General features: G+C 49.8%; 7 protein-coding genes across 9 annotated transcripts; 3 read left to right on the top strand and 4 right to left on the bottom strand.

Moving 5' to 3' along the window:
* Nucleotides 1-741: 741 nt before the first annotated feature.
* Nucleotides 742-2,831, bottom strand: FOXG_03335 (palmitoyltransferase ERF2; the record flags this gene model as incomplete). The annotated part of the gene is made up of 2 exons (XM_018381019.1): nt 742-1,515; nt 1,569-2,831. 2 exons carry the CDS (start codon nt 2,829-2,831, stop codon nt 742-744), a joined length of 2,037 nt encoding a protein of 678 aa, XP_018237421.1.
* Nucleotides 2,832-3,952: 1,121 nt separating this feature from the next.
* FOXG_03334 (uncharacterized protein) lies at nt 3,953-7,072 on the top strand. Its single transcript, XM_018381018.1, has 3 exons — nt 3,953-4,203; nt 4,310-4,361; nt 4,420-7,072. The coding sequence occupies exons 1-3, from the start codon at nt 3,967-3,969 to the stop codon at nt 4,641-4,643; spliced, it is 513 nt and encodes a 170-aa protein (XP_018237420.1). The 5' UTR covers nt 3,953-3,966; the 3' UTR covers nt 4,644-7,072.
* FOXG_03333 (uncharacterized protein) lies at nt 4,045-7,615 on the bottom strand. 3 transcript variants are annotated; one of them, XM_018381017.1, is made up of 4 exons: nt 7,429-7,615; nt 7,234-7,350; nt 4,293-7,180; nt 4,045-4,235 (listed from the first exon to the last, which is right to left on the bottom strand). In XM_018381017.1, exon 3 carries the CDS (start codon nt 6,558-6,560, stop codon nt 5,124-5,126), a length of 1,437 nt encoding a protein of 478 aa, XP_018237419.1. In that variant the 5' UTR covers nt 6,561-7,180; nt 7,234-7,350; nt 7,429-7,615; the 3' UTR covers nt 4,045-4,235; nt 4,293-5,123. The 3 variants fall into 3 exon arrangements, with proteins under 3 accessions (XP_018237419.1, XP_018237417.1, XP_018237418.1); XM_018381015.1 differs by having other exon boundaries at nt 7,234-7,615; XM_018381016.1 differs by having other exon boundaries at nt 4,293-7,350; nt 7,429-7,602.
* A 56-nt stretch (nt 7,616-7,671) lies between these two features.
* On the bottom strand, nt 7,672-10,091 carry FOXG_18534 (uncharacterized protein). Its single transcript, XM_018398653.1, has 2 exons — nt 8,699-10,091; nt 7,672-8,633 (listed from the first exon to the last, which is right to left on the bottom strand). Exons 1-2 carry the CDS (start codon nt 8,774-8,776, stop codon nt 8,256-8,258), a joined length of 456 nt encoding a protein of 151 aa, XP_018237415.1. The 5' UTR covers nt 8,777-10,091; the 3' UTR covers nt 7,672-8,255.
* Nucleotides 8,806-9,756, top strand: FOXG_03332 (phosphoadenosine phosphosulfate reductase; the record flags this gene model as incomplete). Its single annotated transcript, XM_018381014.1, has 1 exon — nt 8,806-9,756. One exon carries the CDS (start codon nt 8,806-8,808, stop codon nt 9,754-9,756), a length of 951 nt encoding a protein of 316 aa, XP_018237416.1.
* A 135-nt stretch (nt 10,092-10,226) lies between the features above and the next one.
* FOXG_03331 (uncharacterized protein) lies at nt 10,227-11,949 on the top strand. The gene is made up of 2 exons (XM_018381013.1): nt 10,227-10,740; nt 10,823-11,949. The coding sequence occupies exons 1-2, from the start codon at nt 10,306-10,308 to the stop codon at nt 11,318-11,320; spliced, it is 933 nt and encodes a 310-aa protein (XP_018237414.1). The 5' UTR covers nt 10,227-10,305; the 3' UTR covers nt 11,321-11,949.
* FOXG_03330 (uncharacterized protein) lies at nt 10,743-13,390 on the bottom strand. The gene is made up of 3 exons (XM_018381012.1): nt 12,056-13,390; nt 11,927-11,984; nt 10,743-11,843 (listed from the first exon to the last, which is right to left on the bottom strand). The coding sequence occupies exons 1-3, from the start codon at nt 12,100-12,102 to the stop codon at nt 11,469-11,471; spliced, it is 480 nt and encodes a 159-aa protein (XP_018237413.1). The 5' UTR covers nt 12,103-13,390; the 3' UTR covers nt 10,743-11,468.
* Nucleotides 13,391-14,043: the final 653 nt, after the last annotated feature.

Genomic DNA, 14,043 nt, shown 5'->3' with positions numbered 1-14,043 from the left:
AGAAGGGGAAAAAAAGAACAACAAAAACCAACGAGGCCCTTGAGGGAAAAATAGGTAGCGAGCGTAGAAAAAACGCTGCTTACGATGGATGTTAGGTAAAACAAAGCGACTTTCATAGGTTGGGCGCACTACTAAATTTCGGTTTGAAATTTTTCTTATCGCTAGCGGCGGTTGTCTTATCGCCATCCACTCGGAGACTCCGCCCCACTAAAGCCTATCCTTGTTTATTTCCACGTGCATTCCGGGGACTCATTTAGTGGACTCTTGATATGCGATTCTAGAGTTACCGATCCAGAGGCAAATTAAATGCATTCCCTATTTTGTCAGTTACTAATTCGATTAAAGTTCTGGACATCACTCACTCCATGTAAAGCAAAAATGGTGTGTGAGAAAAGTGAATCTAGTGGCTTAAACTGACTGGTATCTAAATAAGTCTCAGATATGTATCACAGCCAAGGCTCGTCTTCCCAGTCAATGCCCGCTCAACGCCCGTATGTCGGTGGCTATACCATAAGTTACCGACTTTTCCAGAGTCTGTGCTAAAAACAAAAGGGGAATGAATACATGAAATGTGGTCGACTAGTTAACATAAGGTAGGTAGGGTATAATAAAAGAAGAAAGAAACAGGCATCATATCATCCTGACCACCTCACATGATGAATACTTCCCAGAAGCTACGCCATCTTGAAAAAAGAAAATACAATTACAATGCAAGAGTAAAATTCCACTTCAGTGCATCGGCTAATGACTCTGTTCACTTCTCAGAGCCACTGGGCCTTGAAAACCAGAACTTCCAGGGACGACGTCGTGCATTTCCAATCCCTGAGAGCTCGATCTCGGCCGCTTGTCTCTTCGAATGCCTAGGCGTTGGTCGCCTTCATGATAATGCGCTTTGAACTGATAATATGTGGGTTGTCGAGGGCGGCATAGAACAACAATAAAGTTCTTGAACATATTGGCCTGAGAGAATGCCCGGAAACGCTCCTTCTTAGCAAACTTGTGTGAGTTCATGTACTCTCTGGTCGTTTCGCCTCGCGCCATGAGGAAGATGTGATATCCCATCAAAGCAGCAGGATAAAGGAAGGAGATAAACCCAAGGAATACCAACGCAAAAGGAACTCGGAAGTGATCGATAGCTTTTCCGAATGAGACACCTTCACGATTCTTGTAAAGAAGAATCTGTGTAAGAGAAGTGGCGATGAGATAGGCCGCGAGGATAGTTGCGGATGTAACAAAGGTAAAGAAATATCGGTAGTTACGTTTCCCGACACAGTTGTTGAGCCACACGCAGTGATGATCATGGGTCTCAATACAGTTATCGCATAAGCGACAGTGGTGGGCACGGGGTGGCCGCCAGATATTGCATGTTCTACAGTGCTTAACCGGAACTTCCATTGCGGCTGTTGATGATTCGGCAGATTTTATCAATGCCCAATCTGTTGTGGGTGGGCTAAGTTGGAGAGGGTCGTCGTTGTCGTCGACAGGGGGGAACTGGTGAAGATTTCGTGGAAGAATCTGACAAGCATTAGCCGACACACACCTTGATTTGAGCAAGATATAAAACTTACCCCAGGATCCGTAACGGAGGCGTGGATGAATGAAGAGAAACATACATACGCAAGGTATGCAAACACAATAGGTATCGCAGGCGATACATGCTTCCATAACCAAGGTGCTTCAAAACCAAAGAACAGGGCGCAAGGAATGATGACAAAGATACCAGTCGCAATATTAACAGGTCTCCCTCTTGTGTTTTGCCAGCGACCACCGAGACAGAATACTGTGTTGCCATCGAAATACTGATGAACACGTCCGAGATCGGATTTCTGACTCGGCTTATGAGGGACACGGGGATGACGTTCAGTATGAGAGTCTACAGGTCTGAACTGTGGTGAAGATGCGGACGAAGAGAGTTTCTCAGCTCCTTCGGTACTGCGATTCTGACTTTGCTGGCCTTCGTTACTTCGACCAGGCATGAGGAAGCTTGATCGAAACGACCGTGGAGATTTAATCGGGCTGGGCAGGTTGTGTAGGTCCTTATAACTCTTGTCCACAATGATGTTATGCTGAAAGTGACCTGTATCGGAAGTCTTGCCTTGTTGAAGAGGACGAACACTATCCGTCAAACTCCCCGCGGGATAATGGCCATGACTAGGGCTCGTATTCGCTGTTATTCTGTCCAAAGTTTCTTGTTCCGTCATTTCCGTGCCTCGGGATGGTGGAGATCGCATGTTTTCGTCATTGCTTGTTTGGCGCTGCAGTTGCGCAATCGGGTTCGATATGATACTTTGCCGTGTTTGACTACCGCTAGCTTCGCCGTGCTCATCGAATCTTTGTTGTGACGTTGGCGATGTTGGTGACGTTGGTGAGATGGGAGACGCTGGCGACATTTGACTCATTGTAGATGGGCGATGCGATCCTCCTCTTTGCGCCTGTAATTTCTGCGAGCTCATGGGTCGGAAAAAGGCATGCGACTGCAACGATGGAACATGGCTTCTGCTTGATAAACTTGGCGCTTGACTTGTAGAACCGGCAGTCGAACTCTCGACACTCCCTCTCTTTGCTTGTACGCCAGAAAGATATGTCTTGTTACGCAAAGACTGACCCTGCCATGGACCCCTGGAAGATGCTCCCGTTCGTGCAGTATCAGGCCGGGAACCCATGTCCGCACTTCGAGGAATGCTCATTCTGTTCTTTTGCAACTCTGGCCCGTCCCCGTCCTCACTCGCGATGTCCGTCATTCGAGAAGAAATGATGCTCGGCGGCCGGGCCGCTTCGGAACGGGAATTATGTGGCGCTGAAAAGCCATCGTCATCGGATTTCGCGGCCATAGCGATGGCAATGTTGAATAATGGTGTCGTTCGCAGTCGTCTACCTGGAGACGACTTTACAGGAAGTCTTGATCGAAATTAAGGGAACGTTGGCGCGAAAGGTCCAAGCTCAGCCTCTCATTCAGAGTCTCGTTAAATTCGTCGCCTGGCCAGTGAATAGGTAGTGTCGAATGATATCCAAAAATGAAATCGGCACGGTCGGCAGGTTGGTCGCGTTACGCAGTACTGTACAAAGGAGCCAAATGAAGGGATGGAAGGACAGGGGTGAGAGGATACGGGTTTCGATCGTGGAAAAAGGAATTAGGAGAATGTGGTCGCGAGAAAGATAGTTAAGCAAGGTAGGTAGGGAGCGCACAATTGGAGAGTAAACCAGTAAGTAAAAGAGAACGTCAAGGGCGGCCAGCAACGAAAAGAAAGGTGACGGATGGTGACAAGATGAGGAGGAGGTGTATGCTTGTTCCTTTTTCCTGTCCTGTCTTGTCCTTGTTCCGGCTCAGGACTGGTTTCTTTTTCCAAGCCCAGCCCAGCCTCAGAAACCTTGGGCCCGAATCCTTAGGTAATTGGACGTTCGCGCTCTCCCAAGCTGTCCTCGGGCCCCTAGTAAGGGGCCAGGGGCTAACCTCAGGTCACTGGAGCCCCTGCTAGCGGCGCTGGTGTAAGGGCTGTCAAAGGTTGAGAACTCCATACGATAACTGATCACGGAAAGTAGAGATTGCTATGGCTGAACGCATACGCCGTAATCAAAATGCTCTGTACCTTTCTCATGCACAGAAAGACGCCACTTTCAACAGATTGTGGAAACCTTCTGCAGCAACCCGTTTCGTTGACGTTTGACAGCCAGTCCCAGAATAACTTCGGTTATGGTAACTCAGTTAATAATGGTTGCATTCACTTAAAACTCGACCGAAGCCAGCTAAATTTACTAGTCTTGGCTTTAAGAGGTTGATATGATCGTCGCTGCATCACAATGAACGAATCTTTCATGCTTTAGCCAGGGACAAGAATGGTAGAAAGCCAGCTTGTGGCCTGGTTACCCAGGCATCATCGCTAGAAAGCTCTGGACTCAACTCAAGACGTCATTCCTTGTAAATCGTGATGTTGCACGTGACCTTCTCAGCTCCCCCGGCATTGACCAATGATAGTGCACGCATTCATCGTAGCGACTGTCTCCGAAATCATACGAGAACTTCAAAGCTTCAACCACCTAAGAAAGCCCCGACGTAGAAACCCATTCTTCAACAGCACACAAAAGCACGTCGTCAAAATGGCCTCTCGTATCTCCCGCCGATTCCTCTCCACCACCGCCCGCCGCTTCCAGGAGCACCAGAAGGCTGAGCTCAAGAAGGAGTCTCGTCGCAACCCTGAGATTCTGGTGCGTCATAATGCCTCGGCCCACCCTTGGAACTATGCCCGGTCAAAACAATGAGCGACGGAAATGGACCACGAATTATGGTTGCTAACGTAGATGGATGACATAGATTCTTGGTGGTGTTATGGTTGCTGCCCTTGGCGGTGCTGGCTACTACCTTGGTACGGAAATCAATTGATATGTCAAAACTGAAGCAATTGCTGACATCGCCATCTTCAGGCCGATCTCCTACTGGCGCTACCTCCGAGTCTCCCGTCACCATTGCTACTCACCCCTGGGAGAGCGGCAGCTCTGGCAAGTACCAGTACCACCCCGGCGGTGACCCCAACGCAGCTCCCAAGGACGCTCCCAGCGCTCTCAACGTTGTCGTCGTTCCCAACGTCACCCTTCCCGCCGAGCTTCATGAAAAGTACAACAAGTGGGGCAAGGACGGATACCCTTAAATCACGAGTTTGGAATGATGTTGGAGCTGGCTACATGAACAAGCATGTATTGTAGGGAATGAGGGGAGAGCTTATGAGTTGGATCAGTCAGGTCTCACACGCCCTGTGTAGAAAGAAGAAGGACAAAATGGGCTTGATCTAAGCAACCACCCATAGTTCACATACGACGCGCCGCGATTTTTCTTAGCTTTGTGTCTTTCAACTATAATTTGACTTGTCTCTGGCCTCATTGTGTCTGTGCCTGATCTCTGGCTCACGGGAATTGACCGGGCGAAAGGCTGGTCTGGATATGTTCACATGGGCTGCCAATCACACCAGTGACGTGGTATGATTTCACATACGTCACAAAATAACTCTTGTTTCTCGTTGCTTCCTGGTATCTCATCACTCACTACTACAACACCCGGCGTTCCTTGTAATATCCTAAACTCCTGTCTTCACCAGTCTTGTGACAACTTTGTCTGAACTCAATGCCGACAACTAAACAACCAACACATCAATCTCTTCGGAAGTGAATCCAAGAAGGTACAAGAGGTCCAAAAGACTCTCTCCGTTCAGGCGGGCGTTAGCTTCCATCTGAACACGAGGCTTTGCGTTCCATGCAACTCCCAGACCTGCCTTGTCCAGCATGAGCAAGTCGTTAGCGCCATCGCCAACAGCAATGACCTGGCACAGATCAATGCCCTCCTTGGCAGCAATGTCGACGAGAAGATCCCTCTTCCGCTCCTTGCCGACAATGACCCCCTCAACCTCACCTGTGAACTTGCCGTCCTGAATAACGACATGGTTCGCGTGGGCGTAGTCAATGCCCAATTGGCCAGCTAGCCATCCTGTCAAAGGCTGGAAACCGCCTGAGAGAACAGCTGTCTTGACACCCAGTCGCTTGAAGGCCTTGATCAACTCTGGTACGCCCTTGGTGACATCCAATACTGGCCGAAGGCCTTCGAACAGGTTGGAAGGGAGGCCCTTCAGAAGAGCAACTCGTTCGCGGAAAGAAGCCTCAAATTCCAGCTCGCCCATCATGGCACGGTGTGTGATCTCGGCAACTCGTGCAGCCAGATCTGGGGGATCCTTGACATGATCAGCCAAAAGGTCAATCACCTCTTGAGTGATGAGTGTGCTGTCCATGTCAAAAACCACAAGTCGAGGGTGGCGTCTCCACACTGTATCTCGCTGAAGGACCACATCGACGTTCCACTCCTGCTCAAATCGGTAGATCATCTCATGCTTTCTCAGGTCATCCAGGCTCAGATATTCAGGTGATGGCGTAGGAGAGAGCGTGAGCTCAACAATGCGCGGTTGCTCCTGGTTATCCAAACATCGATGAGAGGAGTGAGGCTCATCGGCGTCCTGAGGAAGAGGGAATGAAGACATGAGGTGGAGGAATGAGGTGATGCATAGAGGTGAGATATAGGAACCATAGATGTGGTCCAGCTGCTCTGACTCCTGAGTTGGCGGCTCCAGAGGATACTCATTGGGATCGGTTGTCGGGGCCAAGTTGGCGGGCAGAGACTCGTTACTGTCCGCAAAAGTGGTTTTGACGGGAGATCTGGAGCCCTGGTCCTCACCCCTTGGCTTATAGAAAAGGGTCGCGATAAGACGATCCGTCTTCTCACCAGCTCTGGGGGCACAATTGGGGTGAGAGTACGAGTGGCTCAGTCCACTGTCGACGACAGTAGGGGGGTTCTCCTCAGACGGGATGCCATTGAAGGGCAAGATAGGCCTTGTCTGGGGAACGGGTGAGTTGCTGGTGTCCTCTATAACGGTGTCAATGCCGTGGAACAGCTGATCCTGTCGAGCTGAGTCGGGTCGAGGAGGGCGGTACTCCTGGTGATCACTAAGGTATGAGCTGCTCCTCATGGAGCCCAGCTGCGGCCGTGTGACATTCTGTTTGGTGGGACTTGTCTGGTCTGCCATTGTGTTGACTGCCTGTTTGTGTGTGTACTGTACTTGCGTGCGTGCGCGGGGTGAGATTTGCTAACGTCTGATTGACTGGCTCTGACTGGTTCTGGTAATCAATAGCGTCAGGGAAGAGCTGAGATACGAGGTTTTAAGCCCAGAAAGGAGACTAAGAAATGTTTAAATCAACGTAGATAGGATAAGCGATGACGCGCAAGCGCCTATGGTACAGCGAGCAACGGACCCTAGAAGCTTGCGTTGAATCAATCTTCAAAGGTGAGAGGGTAGTGAGCGTAGGTTGTCTTTCGCCAGGGCACTTCTCTCCGTGTTTAGCCCCGCCAATGGCTCGTGCGACTTTGACCTTACGGCTTCTGCGGCTCCTGTCAGGCTTGGTCTAGGGTATGATTGGTGCAAATAAGCCCGCAGCCTCACGGGTTTTGTCATTTTGATGAAGACCTTCAATGAACCTGGAAAATCACGTGAGTTTAATTTAACATGTATGTAACTCTGATGAATTGTCTGTGGTAAAGCTCTGGAGGTCGTAGTTGTAGCCCACAGTTTGTCTTGTTGGAGTCCTAACTTTGGTCATCAAGTTAGCTCATTGGGTTGGCGCCATATGACTCGGTTTTGATAGCAAACTGTATGTGTTAACTCATGAAGGAAACATTGAGATGATGAAGACTTGGCTCACCCAGGAGCGAAAATCAACAAAATTATAGAGTACGGTCACATTGATAAAGCATTGACGCAAGCAACGAGCTGGGATTATGACGTAGCTTGAGATTAGGTCCAGAGATCTCCACGTTAGCTTGATAAGTCAGCAAGTTTGGCATTTCATTGTTACACCCGTATTAGTGAGCACTCAACTATCGGGACACGGCCTAACCTTAATCCCTCGTGCGAATAGTCCCGAAGAGGAGAAAAAATTGTTTAAACTGGAGCCAGGCACAACGGCAGTCGCACGGTTCCTCGGTACCGATGTTCCGAACCTCATATTGACAAAGACCGACTGCCGCACCGGCTGCCCGGTATTAGATTGCGCCTTTGAAGCACGTCTTTTTGGGGGCATGGACGACGCCAGCGTAATTTTATAACTGGAATTTAACTTGTTTGTTGTGCGTTCATACGGGTTGGAATACAGGCATCGAGCTGTCGGCCCGTATGAAGCCTAACTCAAAAGTCATCAACAACTTTGATATCATCGATCTCAGGATGTGATAACACAATGGCTCATTCTTGCGACAGAGATACATACATACATCGAGTGACACACTATCATCGTAAAAGGAAAGCATATTCGCTTCCTCCGGGGATATTAGAATTTCGCAACCCAAGCCAAAATGACATGATCGCGGGGAACCTGCCCTCGTGCTCATAATCATGCAATGGCCCTAGTCAGTCATTGACTCCATCTGATCTCGCCAATCCAATACATCCCCAGATCTAGATAACATGGGATTCGACTTTGATTGCGAGATGAGCCAGATAAAGACCATATAATTTCTAAGCGATGCTTATAGAACCTTCTGCTCGCATGATGATGATAACCTCCAACCTCCGGGGTTGCCGCTACCTATAGTCCCACCGAAGAAAAGGCCCAATGGACCTCCGGCTCGGCGGCTGTATCGAAGTTATGTCGTTGTCCGGGATGAGGTGAGGCAAAACAAGTCCCATCTGCTGGGCGCCATTTCAGGGCTTTGGTCCATAGGCCAATCAGGCTTTGTCCTGAGCGTGGCGCCCCCATCGCGAAAGGTATAGCGTCGATGTCGTGATCAGTCTCAGTTGCAACTCATAGTCGTTAATCCTCATGGCGGCGATTGCGCAATTGCAGCTCCCCATCTTTTTCCACGTCCTGGGCTCGTCACAGGCAGAATACTCTCGGGTTCGGACGATGTCCTTGCACATTACTAAGGACGCCCTTGATCGGGGGCACAGCGGGCGGTCGCCCGGACATAGCTTGTAAACCCCATACAACTCAGCACGTCTCTTCCCTCTCCGTCTCCCTCTCTCTTGACTTAACTTAAGAATTTGACTGTCCTCGTTCATTAACGTGTTCGTCATCTCGTCTTTCCAGTGCTTTGAAATCCTGCTCTATAATCAAATCAGCACAGTATCTGCGTCATCAACTCGACTAGAGCCTCTTCACTCTACGTTACCTTTGGCTGCCGATTAGATATAACTGGGATACGCTCCTCACCTATTCCAGCTTTCAACAAGTCCAAGTAACAACTCATCTTCGAAACACCATCACCGCGTCTTGAACATGCCTGCCTTCATCTCCCAAACATCCTCGCAGGTGTCACTCACCGACATCAAGCTTGAGTGCGAGTCAGGCTATGTCTCTGGACAAAACTCAGAATACTCGTCACCATCATCATCAACCACTCTACCCCAGGTCTCTCTCACCAAGGCCCACATCAACCATCTCAACAACATGCTCGAGGATATGCACCCCATGGACATACTTCGATTCTGCAAGGTCATGTTCCCTAACCTGTACCAATCGACTGCCTTTGGCTTGACCGGTCTCGCAACCATGGACATGCTCTCCAAGATCCAGAAGGAGCACCCAAATTCTCCCACTGTCGACCTCATCTTCTTGGATACCTTGTACCACTTCAAGGAGACATACGACCTTGTCGACCGAGTCAAGGAGCGATACCCTAACGTCCCTGTCCACATCTTCAAGCCCGATGGCGTCAACACTACCGAAGAGTTCGAGGACATGTACGGAAAGGAGATGTGGAACACCGCCAGTGAGATGTATGACTGGATTGCCAAGGTCGAGCCTCTCCAGCGAGCTTATGATGAGCTCAAGGTTGCTGCCGTCCTCAACGGTCGTCGACGATCTCAGGGTGCTGCCCGTGGATCCATCCCCATCATTGAAGTTGACGATGAGCGTGGTGTTGTCAAGATCAACCCTCTGGCCACTTGGTCCTTCAAGCAGGTCAACAACTACATCAAGGAGAACAATGTTCCCTACAACGCTCTCCTCGACCAAGGCTACAAGTCCATCGGCGACTGGCACTCTACTGCCCCCGTCAAGGAGGGTGAAGACGAGCGAGCTGGCCGATGGAAGGGCCAAGACAAGACTGAGTGTGGTATCCACAACAAGAAGTCTCGATACGCCGAGTTCGTTGCTATGATGGAGCGCAAGCAACAAGAGGAGAAGCTTGCTGCTGCTCTCGAGAAAGTGGCTCTGCCCACCGTATGAGTGCACTTGCACCCAGACAACCACTTATCTTTGATGACTTAATGATTGAGGCATTATGCGAGGCGTTTAAGGAGATAAACTGGCTCAGCAGTTATCGTGACTGAGCCGAATGGAGCTTTTGGTATTTCGGGAATCATTGAACGGCGTTAGGAAAAATACAGGAAGCTGGGTGCAATGGAGGAATAGCAAGCACATGACTGAGCAGATAGATCTGTCGCAGGCTGCAGACAGAACAATAAATGAAAGAATCAACCAAACTTCTCAAATGTGTCTTTGATAGTGAGATCTGCGATATCAATTATGAGAAATGAGGTCAAATGTCAATGGTAATCAGGATCACGAGGTTGGAGCCACAATGATAAGCTACCTACCCCGCGTTAAGACATGAGTTTTCGAGCTAACAAAACATCACATCCCCACTGCCAGATTCTGATATCGTCTTATCTGAGCCCTTCGACCTACCCTTTAGTGCTACCTACAACTGTCCATCGTGACCTTTTTCAGCCTTGCGCCACTGTTAACAAATAAAAAGTCTTGCCTCTTGCCAATATGCAGGAACTCGCTTCTTCTCCGCCCGCTTTTGTTGAAAGAAAGAAAAAGATTCTCGAACAACTGGCAATTCCAGATACAGAATACACGGATGCTTCACCGAAAGGCTCTATAGATGAGGGCATCAGGGATCTCATTGATGAAATTAACCAACAATCCGGATTTGTCACTACTAGCAGCTGTGCAGGCCGTGTCAGCGTTTTTCTTGAAGGGCGGAGAGTTGCTGACACTGAAGGAGAAGATGAACAGGTAGCAGGTGTTGGTGGAAAAGGCGCTGGGGGAGCTTGGCTGTTCGTTTCCCATGATCCAGTACCTGACAAGAGTGGAAGTACAGACTGGAGCAGTTTATTTGGACTCCAGAAATCTACAGAGGCACAGGAGACAACCGGAGAACCGAAAGAGAGAAGACTTGTTCACTTCAAGTACGAGGCAATGGTAAGCAGAAATTGTGCTGTATCGAATATAGCGGAAAGGCATTATATTATACAAAGAACATTCATACTGAGATATTACGTAGATCCTCCACGTCCTCACAGCATCACCGGAACATGCTCAACTACTTCTGCGCTGCGGCCTACAGGCAGGGTTTCGTGAGTCGGGTGCCCTCAATATCATCCCGAATGGCAAGGATGCTGCCACTCCTATGGTGGCTATACGGACAATGGGACTTGCCTTTGAGTCTCTCATCGGGCAGCAAGTTGACGGCCATCGGCAACGCATAGTCTCACCCGAGTACCTCCAGACCCTCGTCCAGATTGCCAATGAGCGGTATATCGAGAATAAGAAGCGCATTGAACGCTTCCAAAACGCCTTCAGAGACGCTATCTCTGCTCCAGTACCACGTCTAAACCCTGAAGGACAAGAATGGGAGGACGCTGCAGCGAGAAGAGAAAGGAAGCGTGCTGAGGGCCTGCGAAAGAAAGCCGAGCTGAAAGTCAAGCAAGAGACAGAACCAGAATCAGACCGCGCCAAATCAGGAAAGGAGGAAGACGCAGGACTACTCTTTGAGATATAAGTTGTACACTTTGATTCCTCAACCTAGCTTTTCCCGCTACCAATGCCGTAATGTACACGTGCGTACCTGTCTGGGCATACCAGAGCCCATCACCTCTATATCTCTATAGAATCAGTCCCCATTCCCATTATCAATTTTCCTTCTCTCTCTACGAGACGACCTTCTCGACCCAGCTCTTCTCAAGTTTCTTAACTTCGGCCTTGAAGTTCTCCACCTCCTGCCAGCAGTCGAGCGGCCGTCGGTCGTGCTCCCGCAGACATCGAATGACTTCATTGCGTGCTCCCTCAACGCTCTCGGGCAGAGGACGCACTTGCTTGCGTGACTCGAGCTTCTCACGCATGGCTTCAATCTCCTTGCTGACGGTGTACTGGCTCGTGCTGTTGTTATCTTTGAAATCGGCGCTGGCGAGTTTCTCGTGTGCTATTTTGAGAGCTTCGGCTTCTTTCTGCTGTAGCTTCTTGAGCTCCTCGGCCACGCGGGCCTGGATCTGGAGCTCGACTATCTTGGAACGAGAGGCATCGGTCTATTTAGAATCGAGAGAACGTGCATTAGCTTCGGTTGACGCTCGTGGAGAATATACTAGTAAGTCGATGCGGATAGAAGTACCTCATTGCTGGATTGTAGTGAATCAACGAGATCTTGTGACAGTCCGTTAGGCGCTGAGCTGTTTATTGGCAAGCTGTTAGTCACTGATCGGAATATAGTAGCATACCCTCCATAACTGGATTAACTTACGCCTTCCACACATGTGAGGAGATTGGTTTCGACTCGCTGGAACCCATTGTGTCGACCGCAATGGCTGTACAACCGATGTTCAATGCCCGGCTCGTGATAGCCTTCCTGGAAATTTCCGGCGTTATTCGGGTGCGTCACGGAGCGGCGATCCGTGGCTGCCTGAGGTTGCGAATTCATCCCGTCAAGCGACGCCTCGTGTGGCGCTTGAGTGTGGCGCCTCACCTGCGACCGAGAATACGGTCACCGAAACTATTACACCACACGCCACTTGTATTGTAATTAATGCATGACATTGATCAAGGAGGCTTGACACAGGACGATGTCCGTGCTACTTGCGATGATGATTCAACAAACATGCCACTATCGGCAATCTATCTTCCACAAACAGTGACAAACTCACAACACCGGCCAAGCCCGCGCTTATTACGATCTGATGTTGGGGTAAGATGGCCTGTTCCAAGATCATAGCGATTTGCAGAAGCCAATGCCTGCCGATGCAAAGAATGGCAATGTCACGGCGACCTAGCTTACGAAGTCCTGCTGTAAGGTCGCGGCTTGACTGGCCGATAGGATTCAAGGATTAACGCAAGCATCAGGTTCAGGACAATCTCCTCAAGGGGCCTTGAGATTTCCATTTCTAGAATCGAGATAGCGCCCGTTCGTGGGGCTGTATACATCGGATGTAGCTTACCAAGGCGTCGGAAGCGAGCATTCAGGCACTAGATAATTTTATCTGTGACGCCAAGACAGTTGACTTGATAACAATGTGCGCCAAAGGATCAAGAGCCTCGTGGGCCTGGATATCCAGCGGTCATTTTTCCGTTATCATGCTAGACGGCGGACAGGCTAGCTGGGCCGCAGGATCAAACTGACGTCGAAACAGAATTCCATCAACCACAGAACGAGAAAATCTGAAGATTGCGGGCCGCGTCTGACCCTTGGCAATGATGTTTGCAGGGAGCATCTTTGAATACCTTGTCTCTTGAGGCTTTTGGTCCGCATTGGCAATCTGTTGTGCTAAGCGAGGAGACGAAGCCTTGAGTTGAAAAGTCTTGGTGAAGTATGGGAGCTGCCATCATGGTTGTGGTTCATGGCATGACAGATGCCCCTCATGGTTTGCCGTCTAAGCCGTAGGATGTTTCAGTCAGCCCATTTTCATCCACTCTGAGCAGGATTGCGTCAGAGGAACAATGAGACGAGAAACTAGAAACCGATGCGTTTATCCAAACATCAAACAGGAAACATTTTGTCGTCTGGAAACGTGTCGCGGCGGTGCTGAACTTGAGCTTGTGATACGAGAGCGAGCGTTCCTGACCGGATGCCTCTGAGAGAATGAGTCGTTGGCGGCAATGCTGCGGGGCATTGAGTGGCTACGAAGCGCTGTTAGTGCTCAAGTGCCCACATTCTTGCAGCAGGTCTGGCCTTTGACAGCCAGTCCACCCCTGAAGAGTTGAGCAGAAAACTTGGAGTTTCCCATTCGCCATTCCAAAAGGGGGCCTGGGTGGTCCCCTGAGCAAGGGCCAGCCAGGGCCAGCAAGTGGCTGGTTTCAGAAGCATTGAGTTACCAGGATCTGCCAACGAGCAGCCACTAAATAATGTTCCTTTTCCGCCGGAGGCCTAAGTCTGAGATCTGCTAGCGACATCTCTCACCCAATTGGCCATATCTTGCGAAGCCACGCCGTTGCTGGGAGTGCCCCTGCCGTGCTGCAGCTGATGGAGGCTTTTTAAAGTCGGGTGCTAAAGTTCCTAGGCACTTGTGTAAGATGCGCTTAAACGCTCGTGGTTCGTTGTGCCATGAATCTTGTAGCTCTTGTATTGTAAGACATCGGAAGACGTAGTGTAATGCGCGGTCCAACCAGATCGATATGGATTGAATTCTCGGCTTTACGGCTCATAGCTGGAAACAGCACGCCCTGCAGGGGGTCCCAGTTATATCCATCCATCCAGACTCTGCGGTGCCGAGCCTAGAAGTCTGTAAGGGGCTCCTT

The sequence above is a fragment of the Fusarium oxysporum genome, chromosome 8 (genome assembly GCF_000149955.1).
Source record: "Fusarium oxysporum f. sp. lycopersici 4287 chromosome 8, whole genome shotgun sequence".
Taxonomy (NCBI): domain Eukaryota; kingdom Fungi; phylum Ascomycota; class Sordariomycetes; order Hypocreales; family Nectriaceae; genus Fusarium; species Fusarium oxysporum.
This window is presented reverse-complemented; position numbering and strand designations above follow the sequence as displayed.

Coding starts and splice junctions, on each gene's coding strand:
- FOXG_03334 (XM_018381018.1), top strand. CDS start 3,967: ATGATAGTGCACGCATTCATCGTAGCGACTGTCTCCGAAATCATACGA. Junction 4,204..4,309: donor GTCGCAACCCTGAGATTCTG/GTGCGTCATAAT, acceptor TGGATGACATAG/ATTCTTGGTGGTGTTATGGT. Junction 4,362..4,419: donor CGGTGCTGGCTACTACCTTG/GTACGGAAATCA, acceptor CGCCATCTTCAG/GCCGATCTCCTACTGGCGCT.
- FOXG_03333 (XM_018381015.1), bottom strand. CDS start 6,560: ATGGCAGACCAGACAAGTCCCACCAAACAGAATGTCACACGGCCGCAG.
- FOXG_18534 (XM_018398653.1), bottom strand. CDS start 8,776: ATGAGTTGTTACTTGGACTTGTTGAAAGCTGGAATAGGTGAGGAGCGT. Junction 8,634..8,698: donor TATCTAATCGGCAGCCAAAG/GTAACGTAGAGT, acceptor ATTTGATTATAG/AGCAGGATTTCAAAGCACTG.
- FOXG_03331 (XM_018381013.1), top strand. CDS start 10,306: ATGCAGGAACTCGCTTCTTCTCCGCCCGCTTTTGTTGAAAGAAAGAAA. Junction 10,741..10,822: donor ACTTCAAGTACGAGGCAATG/GTAAGCAGAAAT, acceptor GATATTACGTAG/ATCCTCCACGTCCTCACAGC.
- FOXG_03330 (XM_018381012.1), bottom strand. CDS start 12,102: ATGGGTTCCAGCGAGTCGAAACCAATCTCCTCACATGTGTGGAAGGC. Junction 11,985..12,055: donor TCCTCACATGTGTGGAAGGC/GTAAGTTAATCC, acceptor GCCAATAAACAG/CTCAGCGCCTAACGGACTGT. Junction 11,844..11,926: donor CACTACAATCCAGCAATGAG/GTACTTCTATCC, acceptor GATTCTAAATAG/ACCGATGCCTCTCGTTCCAA.